Below are 18,446 nucleotides of genomic sequence, written 5' to 3' on the forward strand. Positions count from 1 at the left end.
TCAACTTATTCATAAATGATCTGGAAAAAGCAGTAAATAGTGAGGTGGCAAATCTGCTCATGAAATAAAATTACTCAAGATAGTGAATCCCAGGCAGACTGCAAAGAGCTACACAAGGCTCTCTCAAAACCATGTGGCTGGGCAAAAAAAGGCAGATGCAACTTAATGTTGGTAAATGCAAGGCAATGCACATTGGAAAACATCAAACCAACTGTACATACGAAATGAGGGGTCTACAGTAGCCGTTGCCAGGCATGTGAGAGAGCTCTTCGCATCCTTGTGGATAATTCTCTGAAAACATCCACTCCATGTGCAGCAGCCGTCAAAAACCCCAAACAGCATGTTGGGAGTCATTAAGAAAGGGCTAGAGAATGACAGGAAAAGATCCTATTTCCTCTCTAAATCCATGGGACGCCCACATCTTGAAAACTGCGTGCAGATGTAGTCGTCCCATCTCCAAAAAGATCTATTGGACCTGGAAAAGGTTCAGAAAAGGGAAACAAAACTGAGTAGGGATTTGGCACAACTTCCGTGCGAGGAGAGATTGAGAAGAATGGGACTTTTCAGCGTGGAAAAGAGACGACCGAGGGGGGATATGATGGAGGTCTATAAAATCCTGACTGGTGTGGAGAAAGTGAATAAGGAAGCGTTATGAGAAGGAGTAAAACCCAGTGAAAGGAAGAGAGCGAGAGGCAGTCTTTTCTCAGCCCATGCACAGTCAGACTATGGAACTTGCCAGAGGATGTTGTGAAGGCCAGAGAGAAATTCATGAGGCCAGGTCCATCAATGGCTGTTAGGCAGGCTGGGCAGGGCTGGAGTCCCTGGGCTCTGTTTGCCAGAGGCTGGGAATGGGCCACAGGGGAGGGATCACAGGGGCACCTGGCCTTGGCCACTGTGGGCCGACAGGACGCTGGGCCGGCCCGGTGTGGTGGTTTTGAAGCTGTTGCCGCTGCCATGGTGAGGGAGGGGGTGCGTGGAAAGCACAGACGAGTAAACAAGGTGACTAAAGCCTCGAGTCGCTTCCTAGAATATCAGGTCCACGTCCGCAGCGCTGCCTGGGAAGCGTTTTCTAGCTTGGGAGCGATTAAAGGACAGGCCCTGGTGTCGGCCAGCTTGCTCTCTGCGTGTGCCGCCCGGCTAGCCCAGTGTGAGCAGCGGTGCAGGCACGGGGCTGTGTCTTGGGCGAGGCGAGTGCCCTCGGTGCCTGGCCCCAGGCCGGGTCCCTGCACGGGCACGCTCTCCCCATGGCTATGCTGCTGCTTCTAGCAGGACCGCCTCCTGCTGGCCCTGCCCGAGCCTTCCCTGTGGCTGCACAAGCGGAGCCTGTCGGCGGTACGTCGGTGCAGGCCTGCCCTCCGCCGTGTCCCGTGGGATGCCAGGGTTCGCACTGTGCGTGTGAGTCTGGGGCTCCTTGCTGCTGGTCGCGCTTGGGGTGGGAGCAGCAGTCCTGAGGCCAGCTGGAGTCCCAGGCCTTGTGCAAAGGATGCCAGAGACTTTCTCCTCATCGTCTAGTTTTCCTTCTGCCCAGGCTTTGTGGGGCTAGAGGGTGCCCAGCTGCAGGTGGGAAAATGGAGATTTCTCTCCTGCTGCCTCACGCGAAGAGCCCGGGGCCCTGACTGGGGCAGAAATCAGGGGATGGGCCTAGCAAACTGGGAGCTGGCAGCAGGGAGAAATGGAGGCCAGGTGCTCCACAGAGCTGGACAGGGGCCTGCACCCTAGATCTACACCTCCCCCCCCATCACCACAGGGACTCCCTCCTAGCGCTGCCCTGCTTACTTCTGTCTCCCCGTCCAGCTGCTGCTCTGGGGCCGGCGCAGCCTGCCGCGATGATCTCCTCCTCCCGGATGCCCCTGCTGCTGCTGCTGCTCCACATCCCGGGCTCTGCCCGAGCTCAGGTTAACCCAGGTAAGCGAAGCAGCTGCCCCGGTGGTCATTTGAATTGCTCGTGCTCCTGCCAGCCACAGGCCACGTCTTGTTCCCGGGTAGCAGACGGGCCAGGCCGTTCCCAGCGCCTCCGACATCCCCGATCCAGAGAGCATGAACACGTCTCTCTGCACCAACCCTGCCCAGGACCCGGGGGCATGGGCTGTGCTGGCTTACAGCAGCTGTGTTGGAGCCCGGTGTGACCCTCCAACCTCCCCTTGTCCTGCAGCCCAGTGTTCCTGAGGCTGCCCTGCCCAGCCAGGCTTACAACCGTGGCAGTGGCAAAGCCCCGTTGCCTGCAGAGGGCCAGGGTTACAGCCGCTCCTCCGTCAGGAGACTTAGCAAGTTGCTTTCCAGCGTGTTCTCTCTGGGCGTGTTTTGTGTTCCTGAAAGGGAGGGTCTGACACCCGCAGCCAGTCAGAGACCATCTGGGCAGGACCCAGCGCCCCTCGGTCCTAACCTGCAACCCACTCTGCTAATAGTGACACCGAGCTCCTGTCACCGGTAGCTCTCAGTGTGCTTTGCAACAGGCTCAGTATCATTCTCTCCCCCCATTTTACAGATGGGGACACTGAGACAGCTCAGCAAAATGGGCTAGAGCGCAGGTCTCCTGAGTCTAGCACACTGCGCTACCTACTAACCTCTGCTGCCTCACGTCCCTTAGCTGTCACCCTCCGCTATTCCACTGCTGCCTCTGCCACAGCTCACCAAGAGATCCCTGCAAGGGATCTACCCTGCAAGGGGCCTGCTAGTCTAACCCAGGGCACTCTGCCAGCACCTACTGCAAGCCACCCGCTGCCAACAGGGTGCAAGGGGCCTGGGGCCTGGCTCTGCGTGTGCATGCGGAGGAGACTGAGTCTGAGCACGTTTGACGGGATTCCCTGCGTTTGTGTGGAGCCTGCCCTTTGAGCAAGGCCTTTCCACGGTTTGGTCCCAGCTGGTTCCATTTCCTTTGGAGTTTGAGGAAAGCTGAACTGGCTGTTTTTGTTCCTCGTGCCGGGTGCTTTTGCAGCAAACTAAGACTTGCTTCATAAACCTTTCGATAGATGCCTGGCCCCTGTGTAGAGCCAGGGGCTCTTGAGCCTTTTTAAAAAATTGCTACAGGCAAGAAAATAAAACCAGGAAGTGACGTCTGCCCTGGTGAGTTCTTGGAAGCAGAATCTAGCCCCTTCGGCTGTGGTAGAGGAGCTGGGACGTGTCGGGGCTCACAGCTGGCTTCCACCGCGACCCAGGCAATTCCAGGATCAGAACCATTGGCAGGCCAGACTGCTGGATTTTCCCCAAGAATCATGCACAGCTTCATGCTGAATCCAAAGGAGCTAACCCGTGTCCTTGGAAGACGGGATTTGGCATGTCTGGCAGGGACAGCCGGCGACTGGCCTAGAGCCAAAGTACCCGAGCGGATCCCAAAGGAACGGCCCCGCCAGGGTTTCCCGCATGACCTGTGGCTGCTACCACTGCTCACACAGGTTCTGGTTTGGTCAGTGTTTGGTTTGGTCCCATGTGGCTTGGGGACTGCCGCTCAACAGCAAACAAGCATTTAATGCTGGGCCGTGGGGCTCGCAGAGGAAGATGAAGCAGGAGCTTCTGGGAGGTGCTGAAGCCAGAGCAGTTCAGACGGCACGAGGGGTCAATCTGTCACCGAGAGAGTCACTAGCCCTTGGATCTCCTGACCACGGGCCAGGTGGATTTTTCTCACTGGGCTGTTTTTCTAAAGCTCCAGGGATAGTTTGGAGGGATTTCTCTGGCCTGCGGATGGGAGGTCAGACTGGAGGGCCCTGCTGGCCCCTTCTGGCCTTGGAATCGATGAGTTTTCACTTCCCTGCAAAGACGCAGCCGCATGGCATTGCTGTGCGCTGTGAGCCTTCCCCTCCCCTGCCTGGGGAGGCTGTATTTCAGCAGTAATGAGCTCTGCCAGGTGTCTCTTGGGATCGTGTGGATCACAGCACCTTACAGGACAGAAATACAGAGCCTTGCTGTAGAACTGCCCTGGGTCGCACCGAATCCCAGCCCCTGTGTTCCATGGGGCGCCTGTGGATTCCTTGGTGCAAAACCAGTGTGAGCAGCGAGCCTGCGTGGGTGGGCTGGGGTGCTGCTGACCTGTCTGGGACAGCGCCGTGCAGGGCCAAAGGGCGTCGGACGCTAACGTTCAGACACAGCAAAGTGCTTGGCCCATGGCCACGGAGGGGCGGAGAGGGGCTGGGGAGAAGAGGCCATGTGGTAGCTGGCCTGCGCTGCCCCTCTGCTCAGCGGGCTGGCGCTGACTTGCATTAGACACTGGCCAGGCTGGAGCCTGCTGTGAGAAATGGATCCAGAGGGGGAGATGTGGCTCGCTGGGCGTGGATTGGCTCAGTCTGGGAGCCCAGGCCGGGGTGGCAGAGCTGTAGGGGAGAGCGCCCCATCTGGAGGGAGGGGTAGATACATCCAGCTGGCCAGGCAGCAAGCTGCCCCGAGCTGCCCAAGGGCTGTGGCAGGACGGAGGCAAGGCGAGAGAGGCGGGTTAGCTGCAGGCACTGTCCAAATTGCAGAGGAACCCGTGGGCGGAAGGCGGATGAGACACGTGAATGCAGCTGGCTCAGGCGGGAGTGAGAGCAGCTTGTGCTGTGGTGCCCACGGGCACCGTTTGCCAGTCCGAGGGTGGAGACGGTGCCAGGGGCTGTTTGTGCCACTTGTGTGGGGCGGGCAAGCTGGACAGGAACGACATCTCTACCCAAAGTGAAAGCAGCCCTTTGTGAATGTCCTGGCTTCACTGCCTGGGCTCTGATGCTCCCACTTGGGACACTCTGTCCCTGCACCCTGGCGCCCAGCACTGTAACGTCCCAATGAATTAACCTTCGTCTCCCTCTCATGTCGGAGGCATTCGGCAGCCCTCTGTCGGCCATAGGGTACGTACACAGGGCTGCCAGGTCAGACCGTTTATTGCCAGTCTTGTGGGGAGGTGAAATCACCTTTAACTAGTTAACAGGTTAAAGGTTAAGTTTAACTAGTTAACCGGTTCAGGTAGGGGGGCTGGAGCACCTGGCCAACGCTGTGCCCAGGCCAGGCCTGCCGTGGACCAGTGCCCACCTAAGGGTGAGGCTGACCGGTTATCCAGTTAGCCATTAACGTCCCTACAGTCACGCGCTGGACGGTGTGTTCGTTAACACGCCGGCTCCTGGGCTGAGGGCGCTCGGGGGAATCTCCGTTTCCATTGGAATGACGTTTCTCGCCCGGGTGGTTGTACAGACAGAGCCGACTCGGGAGCTGTGTGTTGGCCGAAGGCTCGGGCCCAGCCGGTGAAATGAGACCGACGTTCTGTCCTGCGCTTTGAAGTCTCGTGCCTTTGGGGGGGTTGAATAGCAGGGCGTGGCCAGGCTGCAGAGCCCCTGGTGGTTTCCGAGGACCCACACGCGACTTTGCTTGGACAGCGCTGGCTCGCGTCAGCCAAACACGGGGCAGCTGCTTGTGGGCCTCTCGCGCCGGTGGGATTGGAAATGGTCCCCCGTCTCCCGGTGGAGCGTTGCATGCTGGGATTTGTAGTCCCTGCAGAGGTCCCAAAGGAGGATGGCTGCTGACTGCGTAGCAGGAGTCTGTCTGCTGCCTCTGGCGGGCTCTGGGCTGCGGGTGGGTGTGCACTTGGAGGCAGTTTATGGCTGGAGCTTAGTGGGCCGGAGCCAGTGGTGAGACAGTAAACAGCAGGGAACAAGCAGCTCGTTGAGGAGCTGGCTTGGCAGGGAGGGGGACACGTAGCTTGCGGGAAGCCACGTGGGAGCTGCTGCTGCACATGGGCTCTGGCGAGTGCCAAGCCCCAGCCATGGCCGCCGCCCCGGTGCTTTTCCACTCCCAGCCTGGGGAAGGAAGCTGGGCTGGGCTCTAAGAGGCTGCACGTCCCTAGGGCGGGGGAAGGACATGGCCTTCCTAGCAAAGGGAGCAAGCCCCTTCTCCCAGTCAATTTCCTCCTGTAAAACGTGCTGAGCCAGCAGCGCAGGGCAGCCCGGGGCCACGCGCTCACTCACCGTTGCCGCTTGTCCTGTCCCCAGAGGCCCAGGAGAACCAGCTCCCTGCGACTCCCCGAGAGGCACGAGGGCTTTGCCCCACTGCCGGGTGGCACAAGGCAGTGCGAGAACCCGAGGCTCTTCCGCCCGCTGACTAGTCCGAGCGGTGCTGTGTGGCTCTTCCTCCCAGGCTCCGGCAGCTCTGCTGTGGCTTGCGGCTCGCCCCCTGGGGCCAGCCTGATGCAGGGGGTCTGTGACTTGCTCTTCCTGAGGCCGGCCGGCCAGAGCAGGGTTGCCTGGTGCTCCTTCGGCTGCGGGGAGCTCGGCTGCTACTCCAGGGTTGCAGCAGTCTCTGTGTGGCCAGCGGCTGCTGGGGACTCCAGCCGGGCCAAGCCGGGGGGCTCCTCCTGCATGCCAGCGACGCTCCCACTGCCGACCACAAGCCAGTTGCTGCCTCAGGTCCCTGCCCCTCCCATCCTGCTGAGGGGAGCCACGTGCCGTGGCCGCATGGGAGCCGCACAGGTGTGACCTGCTGTGGGGCAGTGGCCAAGCTGGCTTGATGGGGCTAGTGGGGCTCACGGGCAGGGTGAGGGGCACTGGCAGAGCTGGGTGGGAGCCCGGTAGGAGCGGCAGCACGTGGCAGAGCTGTTACTCTGGCTCTAGAGGAGGGAAGCGTATCTGGAGCTGGGGGAGGACACAGGAGGAGAGGGGCTGCCAGGGTGTATCCAGAATGGCTACCTGAGCATAGCCGGGGCATCTGTGGGTCTACACCAGATACCTGGCATCAGTACGCGTGTGGGGCAGGAGGCGCTCCTATAGATCGCTGATGGACCTGTTCTACTGAGCCCTGCTGGCATGTCGGGTGCATGAGCAGAGCTTTGGGGAGGCCCCAGGACTGAGCTGGAAGGGGAGTGGTGGGGCAAGGCTGGCATGCAGTGGGGAGAGCTTGCCACAGGCTGCCTGCACCGTGCCTGGCCTCCCGGGGCCAGCTCTGAGTTCCTGCAGAATCACACGCACTGGAGCAAACGAAGGCGCAGCCAGTGGTGCCTGGAGAGACTGAGCTGCTGGGTGTCTCGTTTCAGCCGTGTGCCGCTATCCCCTGGGCATGTCCGGCGGCCACATCCCGGACGAGGACATCTCCGCCTCCAGCCAGTGGTCTGAATCCACAGCCGCCAAGTATGGGAGGTGAGGGCGAGCGGCGCGAGGGAGCCGTGTGCCTTGCACGTGGGAGTCACTGGTTCTTGGAGCGCGCTGGCCGCCGGGCAGGGACAGCTGCATCACCGATGAGCTCAGTGGTCGTAGCAGGGTTTCCATGGTGCTGGACGAGCGCCCTGTGCTGGATCCCGGGACGTGTTCTGTGCCCCTGCCGAGTCTCGCTGCCAGGGTCACTCTGCGTGGGCATCATGCCTCAGCCACTGCCACGTTTCCGGACCCCCAGCTGCTGCTCCTGTGCCCCAGCTCCCCACAAGCTCCGGGGCAGCTGTGGGGGTGTAGGGCGCTTCCCGGCCGTGGCTCTGCGGTAGCTGTGGGGGTGTAGGGTGCTTCCCGGCCGTGGCTCTGCGGTAGCTGTGGGGGTGTAGGGCGCTTCTCGGCCGTGGCTCTGCGGTAGCTGTGGGGGTGTAGGGCGCTTCTCGGCCGTGGCTCTGTGGTAGCTGTGGGGGTGTAGGGCGCTTCCCGGCCGTGGCTCTGTGGTAGCTGTGGGGGTGTAGGGCGCTTCCCGGCCGTGGCTCCGGGGCAGCTGTGGGGGTGTAGGGCGCTTCCCGGCCGTGGCTCTGAGGTAGCTGTGGGGGTGTAGGGCGCTTCCCGGCCGTGGCTCCGGGGCAGCTGTGGGGCTGGCCCTGGGCAGCGTTCCTGGAGGCAGCCTGGTGCTGCCAGGGATCAGCCCATGGCTACGCTGCAGGGCCATGGTGGCTCACTGCTGGCTGTGGCAGCGTCTGAGCCCCTCCAATCCGGGCCTGGGTTGCTCCTCAGCAAGAGGGAAGCTGCTGTTCTCCGCCCTCTGCCAGGCCTCAGTGTGAGGAGGGTCCGGCCAGCTGCCGAGGGGGGCACAGGCAGGTGCCACGTGGGCAGGAGGAGCAGAAGGCTGGGAGCCAGGGAGTCTGTGGACGAGGACAGGCCGTGTGTCCCAGGGCAGGGCAGATCTGGGAGAGGGCTTGCTAGCGAAGACAGGTAGCCATGAGCTTTTTCACCCAGCTCTCTCTCCAGGAGACTGGTGCCTGCGGGTGGGCCTGGCTCTCACCTGCATGGCCTGGGCCGTCCCTGCAGCCAGCCTCTGGCGTTCCCTGTGACCTCGGGTGCAGTGCACGTGCCTGATGCTAGAAACGCCGTCAGGAGCGTTGCCCCATGGCGCAGGGACCCCGAGCCGGCGAGGGGCAGGTGCTGAAGGGTTATGCTCACCCCGGCTCTCCTCTCCTGCCGCCCTCCTGCAGTCTGGGCGCGAGAACAGCCCCGTGGGTCTCTGCTGGCCCAGCCTGTGTCCTGAGCGGGGGCTGCCTGTCGCCTGGGGAATTGGGGCAGGGCGCTGTCTGCAGCTGGCATCTCCAGCGCTGCCGACCGCCCGGTGCTGGGGGCAAGTCACCCGTCCTCTCCAGTGTCTCATCTGGGCTCTGCCCTGCCACCTGAGCTCCCACAGGCTTCTCCTGTGTTTCTGCCAGTCGTTCCCGGTCCCTGGCCCAGGCGCGAGGGCTCTCATGGGCCTGGGGCAGGCGCCAGTGCTGCTGCTGGAGGGCCAGACCCACCGGGGCAGTGAGGAGCACTCCACGGAGCGTGGAACGCCTGGTGGAAAGGGGCTGGGGCTCTGGTCGGTGCCGCTCACGGGGCTGGTAGCCGTGCGCTGCAGCGGGGCCGGGCTCAGGCAGGCTCTCTACCTGCCCAGGCTCCACACGGCCCCCAGAAGCAGCCGCAAGTCCCTGCAGTTCCTAGGCACGTGGGCAGCCAGGAGGCTCCACGTGCTGCTCCCACCCCAAGTGCCAGCTCTGCAGCTCATTGCACCCAATGGGAGACGGTCGCCATGCGCCGAGGGGACGCAAGGGAGCCATGGGCCATGGCAAAGGTGCTGCCTGCGCACCCTGAGCAGAGCACCCTCCGGCACCCCAGACACTTACTCTTGGCCTCCTGCCCGCCCCGGCACCCCAGCCTGCCTCCCCCCCGGGGGGGGGGGCTCAGAAAAGGGACAGGGCAGCCCCATTGCCGCCCTCCCCCGCTCTGGGCAGCCAGTGCTGTCCAGGTGCCCACAGGTGAGAGCCCAGATTGCAGTGAGCAGAGTCGGGGGCAGTGGTGCTGTGCCCCCCTATGGGGCGCCCCAGGTGCTCAGGCCTGGCTCTGCTGGGGCAGGGCAGGGCAGCGGGCAGTTCTCAGATGGGGCGGTAAGGACAGCAGGCCAGGAGAGCCAGTAGCCATGGCGAGGGGACACGGGTCACGCTCAGACGTGGCAGCCGGCTCCAGCCTTCCAGACCCAGTCTGAGCTGCTGAGGGGTGCAAGGTGCCCCATGGAAGGGAGGACTTCTGACTCTGCAGCTCATTACCCAGCTCTGCCCTGGCCACGGGACCGGGATCCCTTTGGGGGCCCATGGCCGAAGCCAGAACGCCCTGGGGGGAGCATTTGGACAGGACTGAGACCTACGCCCACACCTGTGACTCCGTCCCCGGCTCCTTGTGAGGGGAAGGACGGGCTGAGGGGCTGGGACTGCCCGGTTCTGCGCTGTTCAGAGGGGCCTGAGCAGGCGGGGTGGGCTGTGGGGAGGCCAGGCGAGGTCTGGCGCCTGGGGAGCACGGCGCCGAGAGGGAGTGACGCTATCTCCTCCCGGCGCTGCTCCAGGCTTGATTCAGAAGAGGGTGACGGGGCCTGGTGCCCGGAGGTCCCGGTGGAGCCAGACGACCTCAAGGAGTTCCTGCAGGTCGACCTGCGCGCCCTGCACTTCGTCACCCTGGTGGGGACCCAGGGGCGGCACGCTGGCGGCCACGGCAACGAGTTCACCCCCATGTACAAGATCAAGTACAGCCGGGACGGCACCCGCTGGATTTCCTGGAGGAACCGGCAGGGGCAGCAGGTGGGAGGCCGGGAGCCCCGGGGCCCTGGATGTAGGATGCTCCCCCAGGCTCAGACTGGCACCGTGGCTGGGTGCCTCTGCGCTGCCGCTCAGTGCGGGGCTGGATCGGGGCCGCGCCCTGGCCGCGCGGGGTGCCAGCGACCCCTTTCTGGGCAGCCGGGGCCAGTCCCTGGGGCATTGTCAAGGGCCAGCGGAGGTGAGTCCAAGCGTGGCCAGTTTGTGCCACCCCTGCTCTCCCACGTGCCCCAGGGCAGGCTGCAGCTGGGGGCTCCCTGCAGCAGGCCCAAGCAATCTGCTGCCCTCTCCAGGCCCCTAACACCGTCAGGTGGGCTTGGGCCCAGCTCACACATGCCCAGGCTGATGCAAAAGCTCCCTGCCCCGTGGCAGGGAAGAGCTGAGTGGGCCTGGGGCTGTGGGAGCTGCCCCGTCTCTCCCAGCCCCACAGCATCCGCGCTGCCTGCCACCCTCAGGTGCTGGAGGGGAACGCCAGCCCTTTCGACACTGTCCTCGTGGACCTGGAGCCGCCCGTCATTGCGCGCCTCATCCGCTTGGTGCCCGTCACGCCGCACTCCATGAACGTCTGCCTGCGCGTGGAGCTCTACGGCTGCGCGTGGCTCGGTGAGCAGTGCCGCGGGGCCGGGGCGTGCGGGAACAGGGCCCTGGCTCTGGCAGTGGGGAGCCGCGCTGGGAGTCTGACCCAGCACAGCAGGGAACGCCTGTCTGCACGCAGCTCCAGGCCACGTGCTTTGCAAGGGGACGCTCTCCATTGTGCTGCCTTGTGGGGAGGGTTAGGGAATGGCAGGTTGCATGCCCCTTCCTCCCAGTAAATCCGCGGTTGGGGGTCTGTCCGCTTAGCGACTCAGCCCTCGGGCTAGGGCGCCCCGTCACCTCCAGGAGCCAGCAAGGGCTGCAGGGCTTCCCTCGTGGGCTGGACCCTTGCACACTGAGCGTCTCCCCAGCTAGGTTCCCCATCGGGGACAGGCTCCTGTCATTGTCCCCTCTTTCAGAGACTGCTTGGGGGTACAGCCCCCAGTGGGGGGCAGCCGAGGTCACACCAAGGCGTTCCTGGGATGGTCAGGTCTACTGTCGGCTACCTGCCTCCTCAGCTGCTCTGCTTCCTCTTTTAGTCCCCTCTCCCCCCAGCATGCGCAGGCTTTGCGGCTGGGGCTGGCGGTGGAGCCACTTGGCAGCCAGGGCCCTCAGGAAGCCTCGCCACCCACCAAGCCCCTTGCGTCCTGTCACGGCCTCACGGCCCATCCCACAGGCTGAGGGGCCTGAGGTCTGGGGGAGCCCGTTGGGTCTGAGCTCACCCTGCTCTGCGCTGCAGCGGAGCTTCTTGGCCAGGCGGCTGCTGCGTCCCCTCCCCTTCCGTCTGGGGAGCTGGCGCTGCGAGGCGCCCTGACGGCTGGCTGATTGCTCTGGCAGATGGGCTGGTTTCCTACAACGCGCCTGCCGGACAGCAGTTGGTCCTGCCCAGCGGCACGGTCGTCTCTCTCAACGACTCCGTGTACGACGGCGCCCTTGGCTCCGGGTAGGTCCCAGAGAGGTGGGGGAGGGGTTGTCCGGGCTGAGCAAGGGCTCCACGCAAGGCCACTTCGTGCGGTCTGGTGATGAGCTGCTGGTTCAAGGTCACCTGCCTGAGCTGATCAATTCACCAGCTCCCCTGACTCTGTACAGCACCGGGCACATGATCAACACTCAACCTGCGACCTCCTCTGGCGGGGACGGGCTCCTGCAGCAGGAGGGCCAGGGATGTGCTCATCTGTGCAGACCCCCTTCCCCGGCCATGAGCAAGGAGCTGCGTGGCCAGCAAGGCCCACGTTGGCACAGCTGCTGGAGGGCGCTGGAGCCCAGGCCATTGCTGTTCTGGGCAGCCATGGGGAGACCCTGGAAGGGCTGCTGGGGGCTCTGAGAGCCCCCGTGTGACAAGCAGCTCACGGAGATCTCTCAGGGTGGAATTAAGAGTCGCTTCCCGCACTACGGGGTTCCTGCGAGTCCTCCTGCCCCCGTCTGGCCACCGCGCCAGTGCACGCCTAGCCATGAGCCCTTTGCGGCCGCACCAGAGCTTGGTGCTCTCGGCCCTGAGGCTATCAGCAGCCCTCTCCGGCAAACCAGGGTGCAGAGTCCAGTGCCGCAGTGAACCGACCCTGCCCCAAACCCCGGTGCGGTAGCGGTGGGATCTGTGGGCAGATGGGGGCAGCAGGTGCTGAGCGCTTTGCCATGTCGGGGCCTGACTTTAGACCAGGCCGGGTTTGAACCTCTTGGGGTGTGTCTAGACTGCAGAAGCAGCGAGGAGTCCTGTGGCACCTTATAGACTAACCAAAGTGTTGGAGCACAAGCCCACGAAAGCTTGCCCACGAAAGCGTATGCTCCAACACTTCGGTTAGTGTATAAGGTGCCACAGGACTCCTCGCTGTTTCTGCAGATTCAGACTAACACGGCTACTATTCTGATTCTAGACTGCAGGGTTTTTTCGGAAAAACTTCCCCTGCGTCTAGACCTCTGCCGCGTTCTTTCGAAAGTCAATCGAAAGAACGTGACAGTTTTTTTGACCGAGGAAAACCTTGTTTTCGAGGAAGAACGCCTTTTTCCAAAATGCTCTTTCGAACAAAGGCGCTATGTAATGCAAAAGGGCTTTTTCGGAGGTGCGCATCCAGACTGCCTGGGCGCGCTCTTTTGGAAAAGCGGCTTGCTGTTTGGAAAGTACTGCTCGTAGTCTAGACGCTCTTTTTCGCAAGAGGCTTCCAGTCTAGATGTAGCCTTAGTCTCTGTCCCTGGCGCCCCTCCCCGCCTCCCTCTCTCCATCTGGGCTCTTCAACGGCAGGCAAGGGAGCAGGGGGGCCAGGCGCCACTGCAGCCCCGAGCTAGGGAAGCTGCCCAGCCTCAGAGACGCTGCTTTGTTAAAACGGGCTCGATGGCTCTGGGGAGGAAAGAGAGCTCCAGGTAAAGTGTTTATGGAACATGCCCACGTGCCCTGCCCTGCCCAGTGCTGGTGGGGTGGGGTGGGGGGCAGGCGGCAGGCGGCAGGCAGAGAGTGGGGGAATTTGTGTCGCCTCGGCTGTACCCTTCCTTGGTGTCTGGCAGCATGACAGAGGGGCTGGGCCAGCTGACGGATGGTGTTTCCGGCCTGGACGACTTCACACAGACCCACGAGTACCACGTGTGGCCCGGCTATGACTACGTGGGGTGGCGCAATGAGAGCACGGCCGGGGGCTACGTGGAAATCATGTTTGAGTTCGATCGTGTCAGAAACTTCACCACCATGAAGGTGAGTGGCTCCCGGGGGCACGAGGAAAGGCTTGTGCCCGTCCCAGAGGCCTGCCTGGCTGCAGGAGGCACGTTGCAGAAGGGCACTAGGGCTCTGGCAGCCCGCACTGGGGGGACCCTGGATCAGGAAGTGAGCATGAGTGAGGCTGTAGCTCCATGGCCCTCCCAGCTGCATCAGGCCACCAGCTCCTGCTCTGCTCAGCCCGACCTGCTGCCCTGTGGTCGCCAACTCCGAGGGGCCCCAGGGCTGGAGAGCAGGCGTGGCGAGCGGCAGGGTGGGGCAGAGGCTGGGAGGCTGGGGGGAGTTGAGTTACTCCCGGCTAGGGCAGAAGTCGGCGCATGTGCTGCCCCACTTCCTGTCCCTGCCCGGGGTGCTGTGGAAGAAAACATCGTCCTCGCTCTGCGTTTGTGAGCAACAAGTAGCCAGAGGCAGTTTTATTACGAGCTGCAGCAAGGGGAAAACTGGTTCGGACGGGGGGGAGAGGGGCGGGAAGCCCCCCCCCGGCAGATCTTCGAACACAAGCAATTCTGGAGCAGTTTCTATACTGTCCATTAGCTATAACAACAATAACAATTCGTCTCCTTCCCATTACGAACACCAGTGGCTAACAGTTAGTTAGTTCCACCCAGATGCCCCTTGTCTCAAGGTCCCTGCCAGAGCCAGCGTTCTAGCCGTATCTCCGTATGGAGGCGAATCACAGATCTCGCCTTGTCAGGCCACAGACTTAGCCTGACTCTTGCTCTCTTGTTAACAAGACCAAGATGGCTGCCCACAAATTCCCTTTTCCCGCCTCCACAGTGACTAATGGGCCCGTTCTTGCTGTGATCCCCATGTTTCTGGGGCTGTCCACTCATGGCTGGAGTGAGACCAGACTCCTGCCGTTTGTGGCTTCAGACAGCCCGGCCTCCCGTGATGAAATGCTAAGAGACGCCGCCCGCTGGGGCTCCGGGTGCAGGAGCCGGTGGGGGCAGGTGTGAGGAGCCCAGGGTCCCTGTGGCCTTGCCCAGGGTCTCTGAGCCCTGGGGGGTGCCTGGGAGTGGGGGGTGCCAGCCTGAGCTGGCCCCAGGCTCACCTGGGACTCTGCCGCCACCGTGCAGGTGCACTGCAACAACATGTTTGCCAAGGGGGTGAAGATCTTCAGGGAGGTTCAGTGCTATTTCCGCTCCGACGCCGAGTGGGAGCCCAACGCCATCTCCTCGGTGCTGGTGCTGGATGACGTCAACCCCAGCGCGCGGTTCGTCACTGTGCCCTTGCTTCACCGCATGGCCAGCGCCATCAAGTGCCAGTATTACTTTGCCGACACCTGGCTGCTGTTCAGCGAGATCACGTTCCAGTCAGGTACGGGCAGAGGGCTCCTGGGAGCTGCAGCAACCCTGCCAGCGAGCAAGGGAGGCAGAGGTCAGGAGGCCCTTTCTTCTGAGGTATAGGAAGGTGGGAGCTGCTGGACTGGATCTCACACAGCTCAGGTGCGTCTAACCTGCCTCCTGTAACCAACAGTGGCCAGCACCAGCTGCCGCTGGGGCAATATGAGACCCTGTAGCTGATGTGAGATCACCTGCACCCACGTTCAGTCTCATTCTGGCCCCTAACAGACCGACTTATGCTCGGAAGCAGGAGGCTCAGTGTCTCTTCCCAAATGTCTGTCATTAATGATGGTAACTCTCTGAATCTTGCTAAGTTCTTGGCCTCAGGGATTTCCTGTGGCAGTGAGTTCCACAGTCCAATTACGCTCTCATACACAGTATGCATTTCCTTTTCTTGCCTTGGAATGTCTCACCTTTCAGTTCCATGGAATGTCCCCTTGCTCCTGGGTTATGAGGCAGGACAAAGAGTACCTACCCCAGGGCGGGGCTACTAGCTATAGTGCTCATCCTATGGAAGAGCAGGGTTTTGAGAGGAGAGCAGGAGTCTTGGCTATTTGTTAAATAAGACAGCGCCGTATGACGGGCACATCCCCCTGCATGCTGCCCCTAAGGGTGGATTTTTGCCGGGAGGCTTTGGCTGTGTTGTGGTAACTTGGGCAGAAGGATGGGACCTTTGCAGAGCCAGGGAGAAATGAGCAGGTGCTCTGAGACATGAATCAGGTGCCACAGGATTGATCCATTCTGCCCTGTCAACAGCTTTCACAGGCATGTCAACATCACTCACTCCTCCTCCATTCTCTTCCTTAGATGCAGCCATGTACAACACCTCCGGCGGCCCCCCCGAGTCACCTGTAGCACCCACCACGTACGGTACGTGCCACGCGCTGTGTGCGCACTCCGGGCTCATGAGCCTTGTCCCCATGGGTCTGTCTACACTAGCCCCTAGTTCGAAGTAGGGTGGTTAATGTAGGCAACCGGAGTTGCAAATGAAGCCTGGGATTTGAATTTCCCGGGCTTCATTTGCATATTGCCGGGCGCCGCCATTTTTAAATGTCCGCTAGTGCGGACTCCGTGCCCGCGGCTGCACGGACTAGGTAGTTCAGATTAGGCTTCCTATTCCGAACTACCGTTACTCCTTGTGGAATGAGGTGTACTGGTAGTTCGGAATAGGAAGCCTAATCTGAACTACCTAGTTCGTGCCGCGTGTAGCCGTGGGCACGGAGTCCGAACTAGCGGACATTTAAAAATGGTGGCGCCCAGCAATATGCAAATGAAGCCCGGGAAATTCAAATCCCGGGCTTCATTTTCAACTCCGGTTGCCTACATTAACCCCCCTAGTTGGAACTAGGGGCTAGTGTAGACAGACCCCATCAGCTTTGGGTGGCCCTTCCTGCGAGGAAGGAAATGCAGCTTCCCGATAGGCCACCTGAATTCCTGAAGCACATGGAACAGGGGCACCACAAGCCACCTCCAGTCTGAGAGCAACAGCTGCTGCAGCAGCGAGCTCAAGCCGACACAGCGACGCCTGGGCCTGGGAAGAGCAGGGTGTGATCCCTGCTGTCTCTGTCTGGATGTGTGTAATGCCACCCGCTGCCATGGAGTCACGAGGCCACAGCTGCAAACTGTGCAGTGCAGCAAGGGAGGGAGTCGGAGTCTATGAGCTAGTGGTTGGCCGGGCTTATAAGGCAGAGAGTTTAGAGTATGCGTTCGTTTGGTTTGGTCCTTTCGGTAACTGCTCTGACCTTTTGCCCATCGCTTATAATCACTTAAAATCGTTTCTCTTTATCTGAGTTTGCCTGAAGTGTTTGGTAAATCTGCTCGGGTCTACACGGGCTGGAGTATGTCCTATTGCATTGATGAAGTGGTGAACCAATTAATAAGCGGGAGTTGGGCAAGGCAGTATTTTCCGCTGGGGATCTGGCTGGTGCCCTTCTCTGACTCATCGGGGACTCTGGGAGCATTTGTGTAATCTGGGCGGGTGTGTGGGGCTCCGCGTACTGTTGTGCTGAGTGGTGGCAGAGCCTGGAGGGGATTGCTGTACGACCCTAGCAAAGGCCCCCGGATCCAGTCACCCTGGGTTCTCTGGCCGGTGACAGTGGTCTCCTTTTCCAATGAGAGCCCAAGTAAACCCAGCGCCCAGGGGACTGATCCTGCTCTCCCTCGCCTGCTGACAGATCCAACTCTCAAGGCAGATGACAGCAACACGCGCATCCTGATTGGCTGCCTGGTGGCGATCATCTTCATCCTGGTGGCCATCATTGTCATCATCCTGTGGAGGCAGTTCTGGCAGAAGATGCTGGAGAAGGTGAGCAGACCCTGGAGGCTCTGCCAGTGCTGGGCTCCTTTCCGCAGCTGTGTGTCAGCCCCACTGGTGAAGCCAGCGCAGCCCTGAGGGTCATGCAGTTTGCTCGGAGAGACCTGGCTAGGAATTGGTGCCACTCGCATCCCTCCAGCATTCACAGGCGAGCACATGGACCTGCTTTTGCAGCCTGATCTCGCCTAGCCGCTGTGGGTATGTCTACACAGGAAAAACAGACCCATGACACGGCCACAGCTGGCCTAGGCCAGCTGATTGGGAGTTGTGGGGCATGGGCTGCACAGCTAAAGAATTGTGTAGCCGTTCAGTGCTGGGCTGGAGCCTGGCTTCCGGGAGCCTAGGCAGCCCTCCCCGGCAGCTCGCGCGCCCTCCCATGGTCCAGCAGACTGTTCCCCAGCAGCGTCTCCCCTCCCCCTGCACCTGGGTTCAGCAGTCCCGCCTGGTTCACAGGAAGATTGTGTTTCAGTCCCAGTCTGCCAAGCAGGGTCATAGAATCCCAAGGCTGGAAGAGCCCTCAGGGGTCATCGAGTCCAGGCCCCGGCCCAAGGCAGGACCAGCCCAACTCAATCAGCCCAGCCAGGGCTTTGTCCAGCCGGGACTTAAACACCTGTAGGGTTGGAGATTCCACCCCGTCCCTAGGGAACCCATCCCAGGGCTTCCCCACCTGCCTAGGGAAATAGGTTTTCCTAATGTCCAACCTAGACCTCCCCCCCCACCCGTAACTTGAGACCATTGCTCCTTGTTCTGCCATCCCTCACGACTGTGAACAGCTTCTCGCCAGCCTCTTTGGAACCTCCCTTCAGGAAGTTGAAGGCTGCTCTCAAATCCCCCCTCACTCTTCTCTTCTGCAGACTAAACAAACCCAACTCCCTCAGCCTCTCCTCATAGGTCATGTGCTCCAGCCCCCGAATCATTTTGGTCGCCCTCCGCTGGACCCTCTCCAGTGCGTCCACATCCTTTCTGTAGTGGGGGGCCCAGAACTGGACACAGTACTCCAGATGTGGCCTCACCAGTGCTGAATAAAGGGAAAAAAGGATGTTTTCACCCACTTGATTTGTCTTGCTGCCTTGGTTCACTGGGCCTATTTGTGTGCCCTGAGCTGGTAGTGTCCTTTGCCATGTCCCTGTACTTTCTCCTGCTGTGTCCCCACCTCTCAGGCTTCTCGGCGGATGCTGGATGATGAAATGACCGTCAGCCTCTCCCTGCCTAGCGAATCCAGCATGTTCAACCACAACCGCTCCTCCTCATCCAGCGAGCAGGAGTCCAGCTCCACCTATGACCGCATCTTCCCTCTGGGTCCAGATTACCAGGAGCCCTCGCGGTTGATCCGCAAGCTGCCGGATTTTGCCCCAGGAGACGAAGAGGCAGGTGAGAATCAACAAGCAAGATCTGCAACTGGCAGCCTTTTTGAGCAGAATGCTCCTGCTGTACCTGTCCAGATGCAGCTCCAGAGGCATCCGCTGGGAGTAGCAGGGGCCATTCAGTCACTCCAACCCTGACCTGCCAGCCAGGAGCTGAGCTCACATTGAGGTGTGGTGGAGCCATTCTGGG

At 61.3% G+C, this 18,446-nt stretch overlaps 1 protein-coding gene across 4 annotated transcripts in view; it reads left to right on the plus strand.

The window, feature by feature from the left end:
- The window catches only part of DDR2 (discoidin domain receptor tyrosine kinase 2), a 62,673-nt gene that overhangs the window by 11,426 nt on the left and 32,801 nt on the right, over nucleotides 1-18,446 (plus strand). For 3 of the 4 annotated variants that reach the window (XM_075937092.1, XM_075937093.1, XM_075937094.1), the window contains exons 2-11: nucleotides 1,795-1,905; nucleotides 6,980-7,082; nucleotides 9,715-9,946; nucleotides 10,417-10,564; nucleotides 11,372-11,477; nucleotides 13,031-13,214; nucleotides 14,312-14,552; nucleotides 15,386-15,448; nucleotides 16,753-16,883; nucleotides 18,053-18,263. In XM_075937092.1, the coding sequence (XP_075793207.1) occupies nucleotides 1,827-1,905; nucleotides 6,980-7,082; nucleotides 9,715-9,946; nucleotides 10,417-10,564; nucleotides 11,372-11,477; nucleotides 13,031-13,214; nucleotides 14,312-14,552; nucleotides 15,386-15,448; nucleotides 16,753-16,883; nucleotides 18,053-18,263 (1,498 nt within the window). In that variant the 5' untranslated portion in view covers nucleotides 1,795-1,826. The remainder of the gene's footprint in view (nucleotides 1-1,794; nucleotides 1,906-6,979; nucleotides 7,083-9,714; nucleotides 9,947-10,416; nucleotides 10,565-11,371; nucleotides 11,478-13,030; nucleotides 13,215-14,311; nucleotides 14,553-15,385; nucleotides 15,449-16,752; nucleotides 16,884-18,052; nucleotides 18,264-18,446) is intronic. The other variant, XM_075937095.1, reaches the window with a different exon arrangement.

This window comes from Pelodiscus sinensis, chromosome 9 (assembly GCF_049634645.1).
Source record: "Pelodiscus sinensis isolate JC-2024 chromosome 9, ASM4963464v1, whole genome shotgun sequence".
NCBI lineage: Eukaryota > Metazoa > Chordata > Testudines > Trionychidae > Pelodiscus > Pelodiscus sinensis.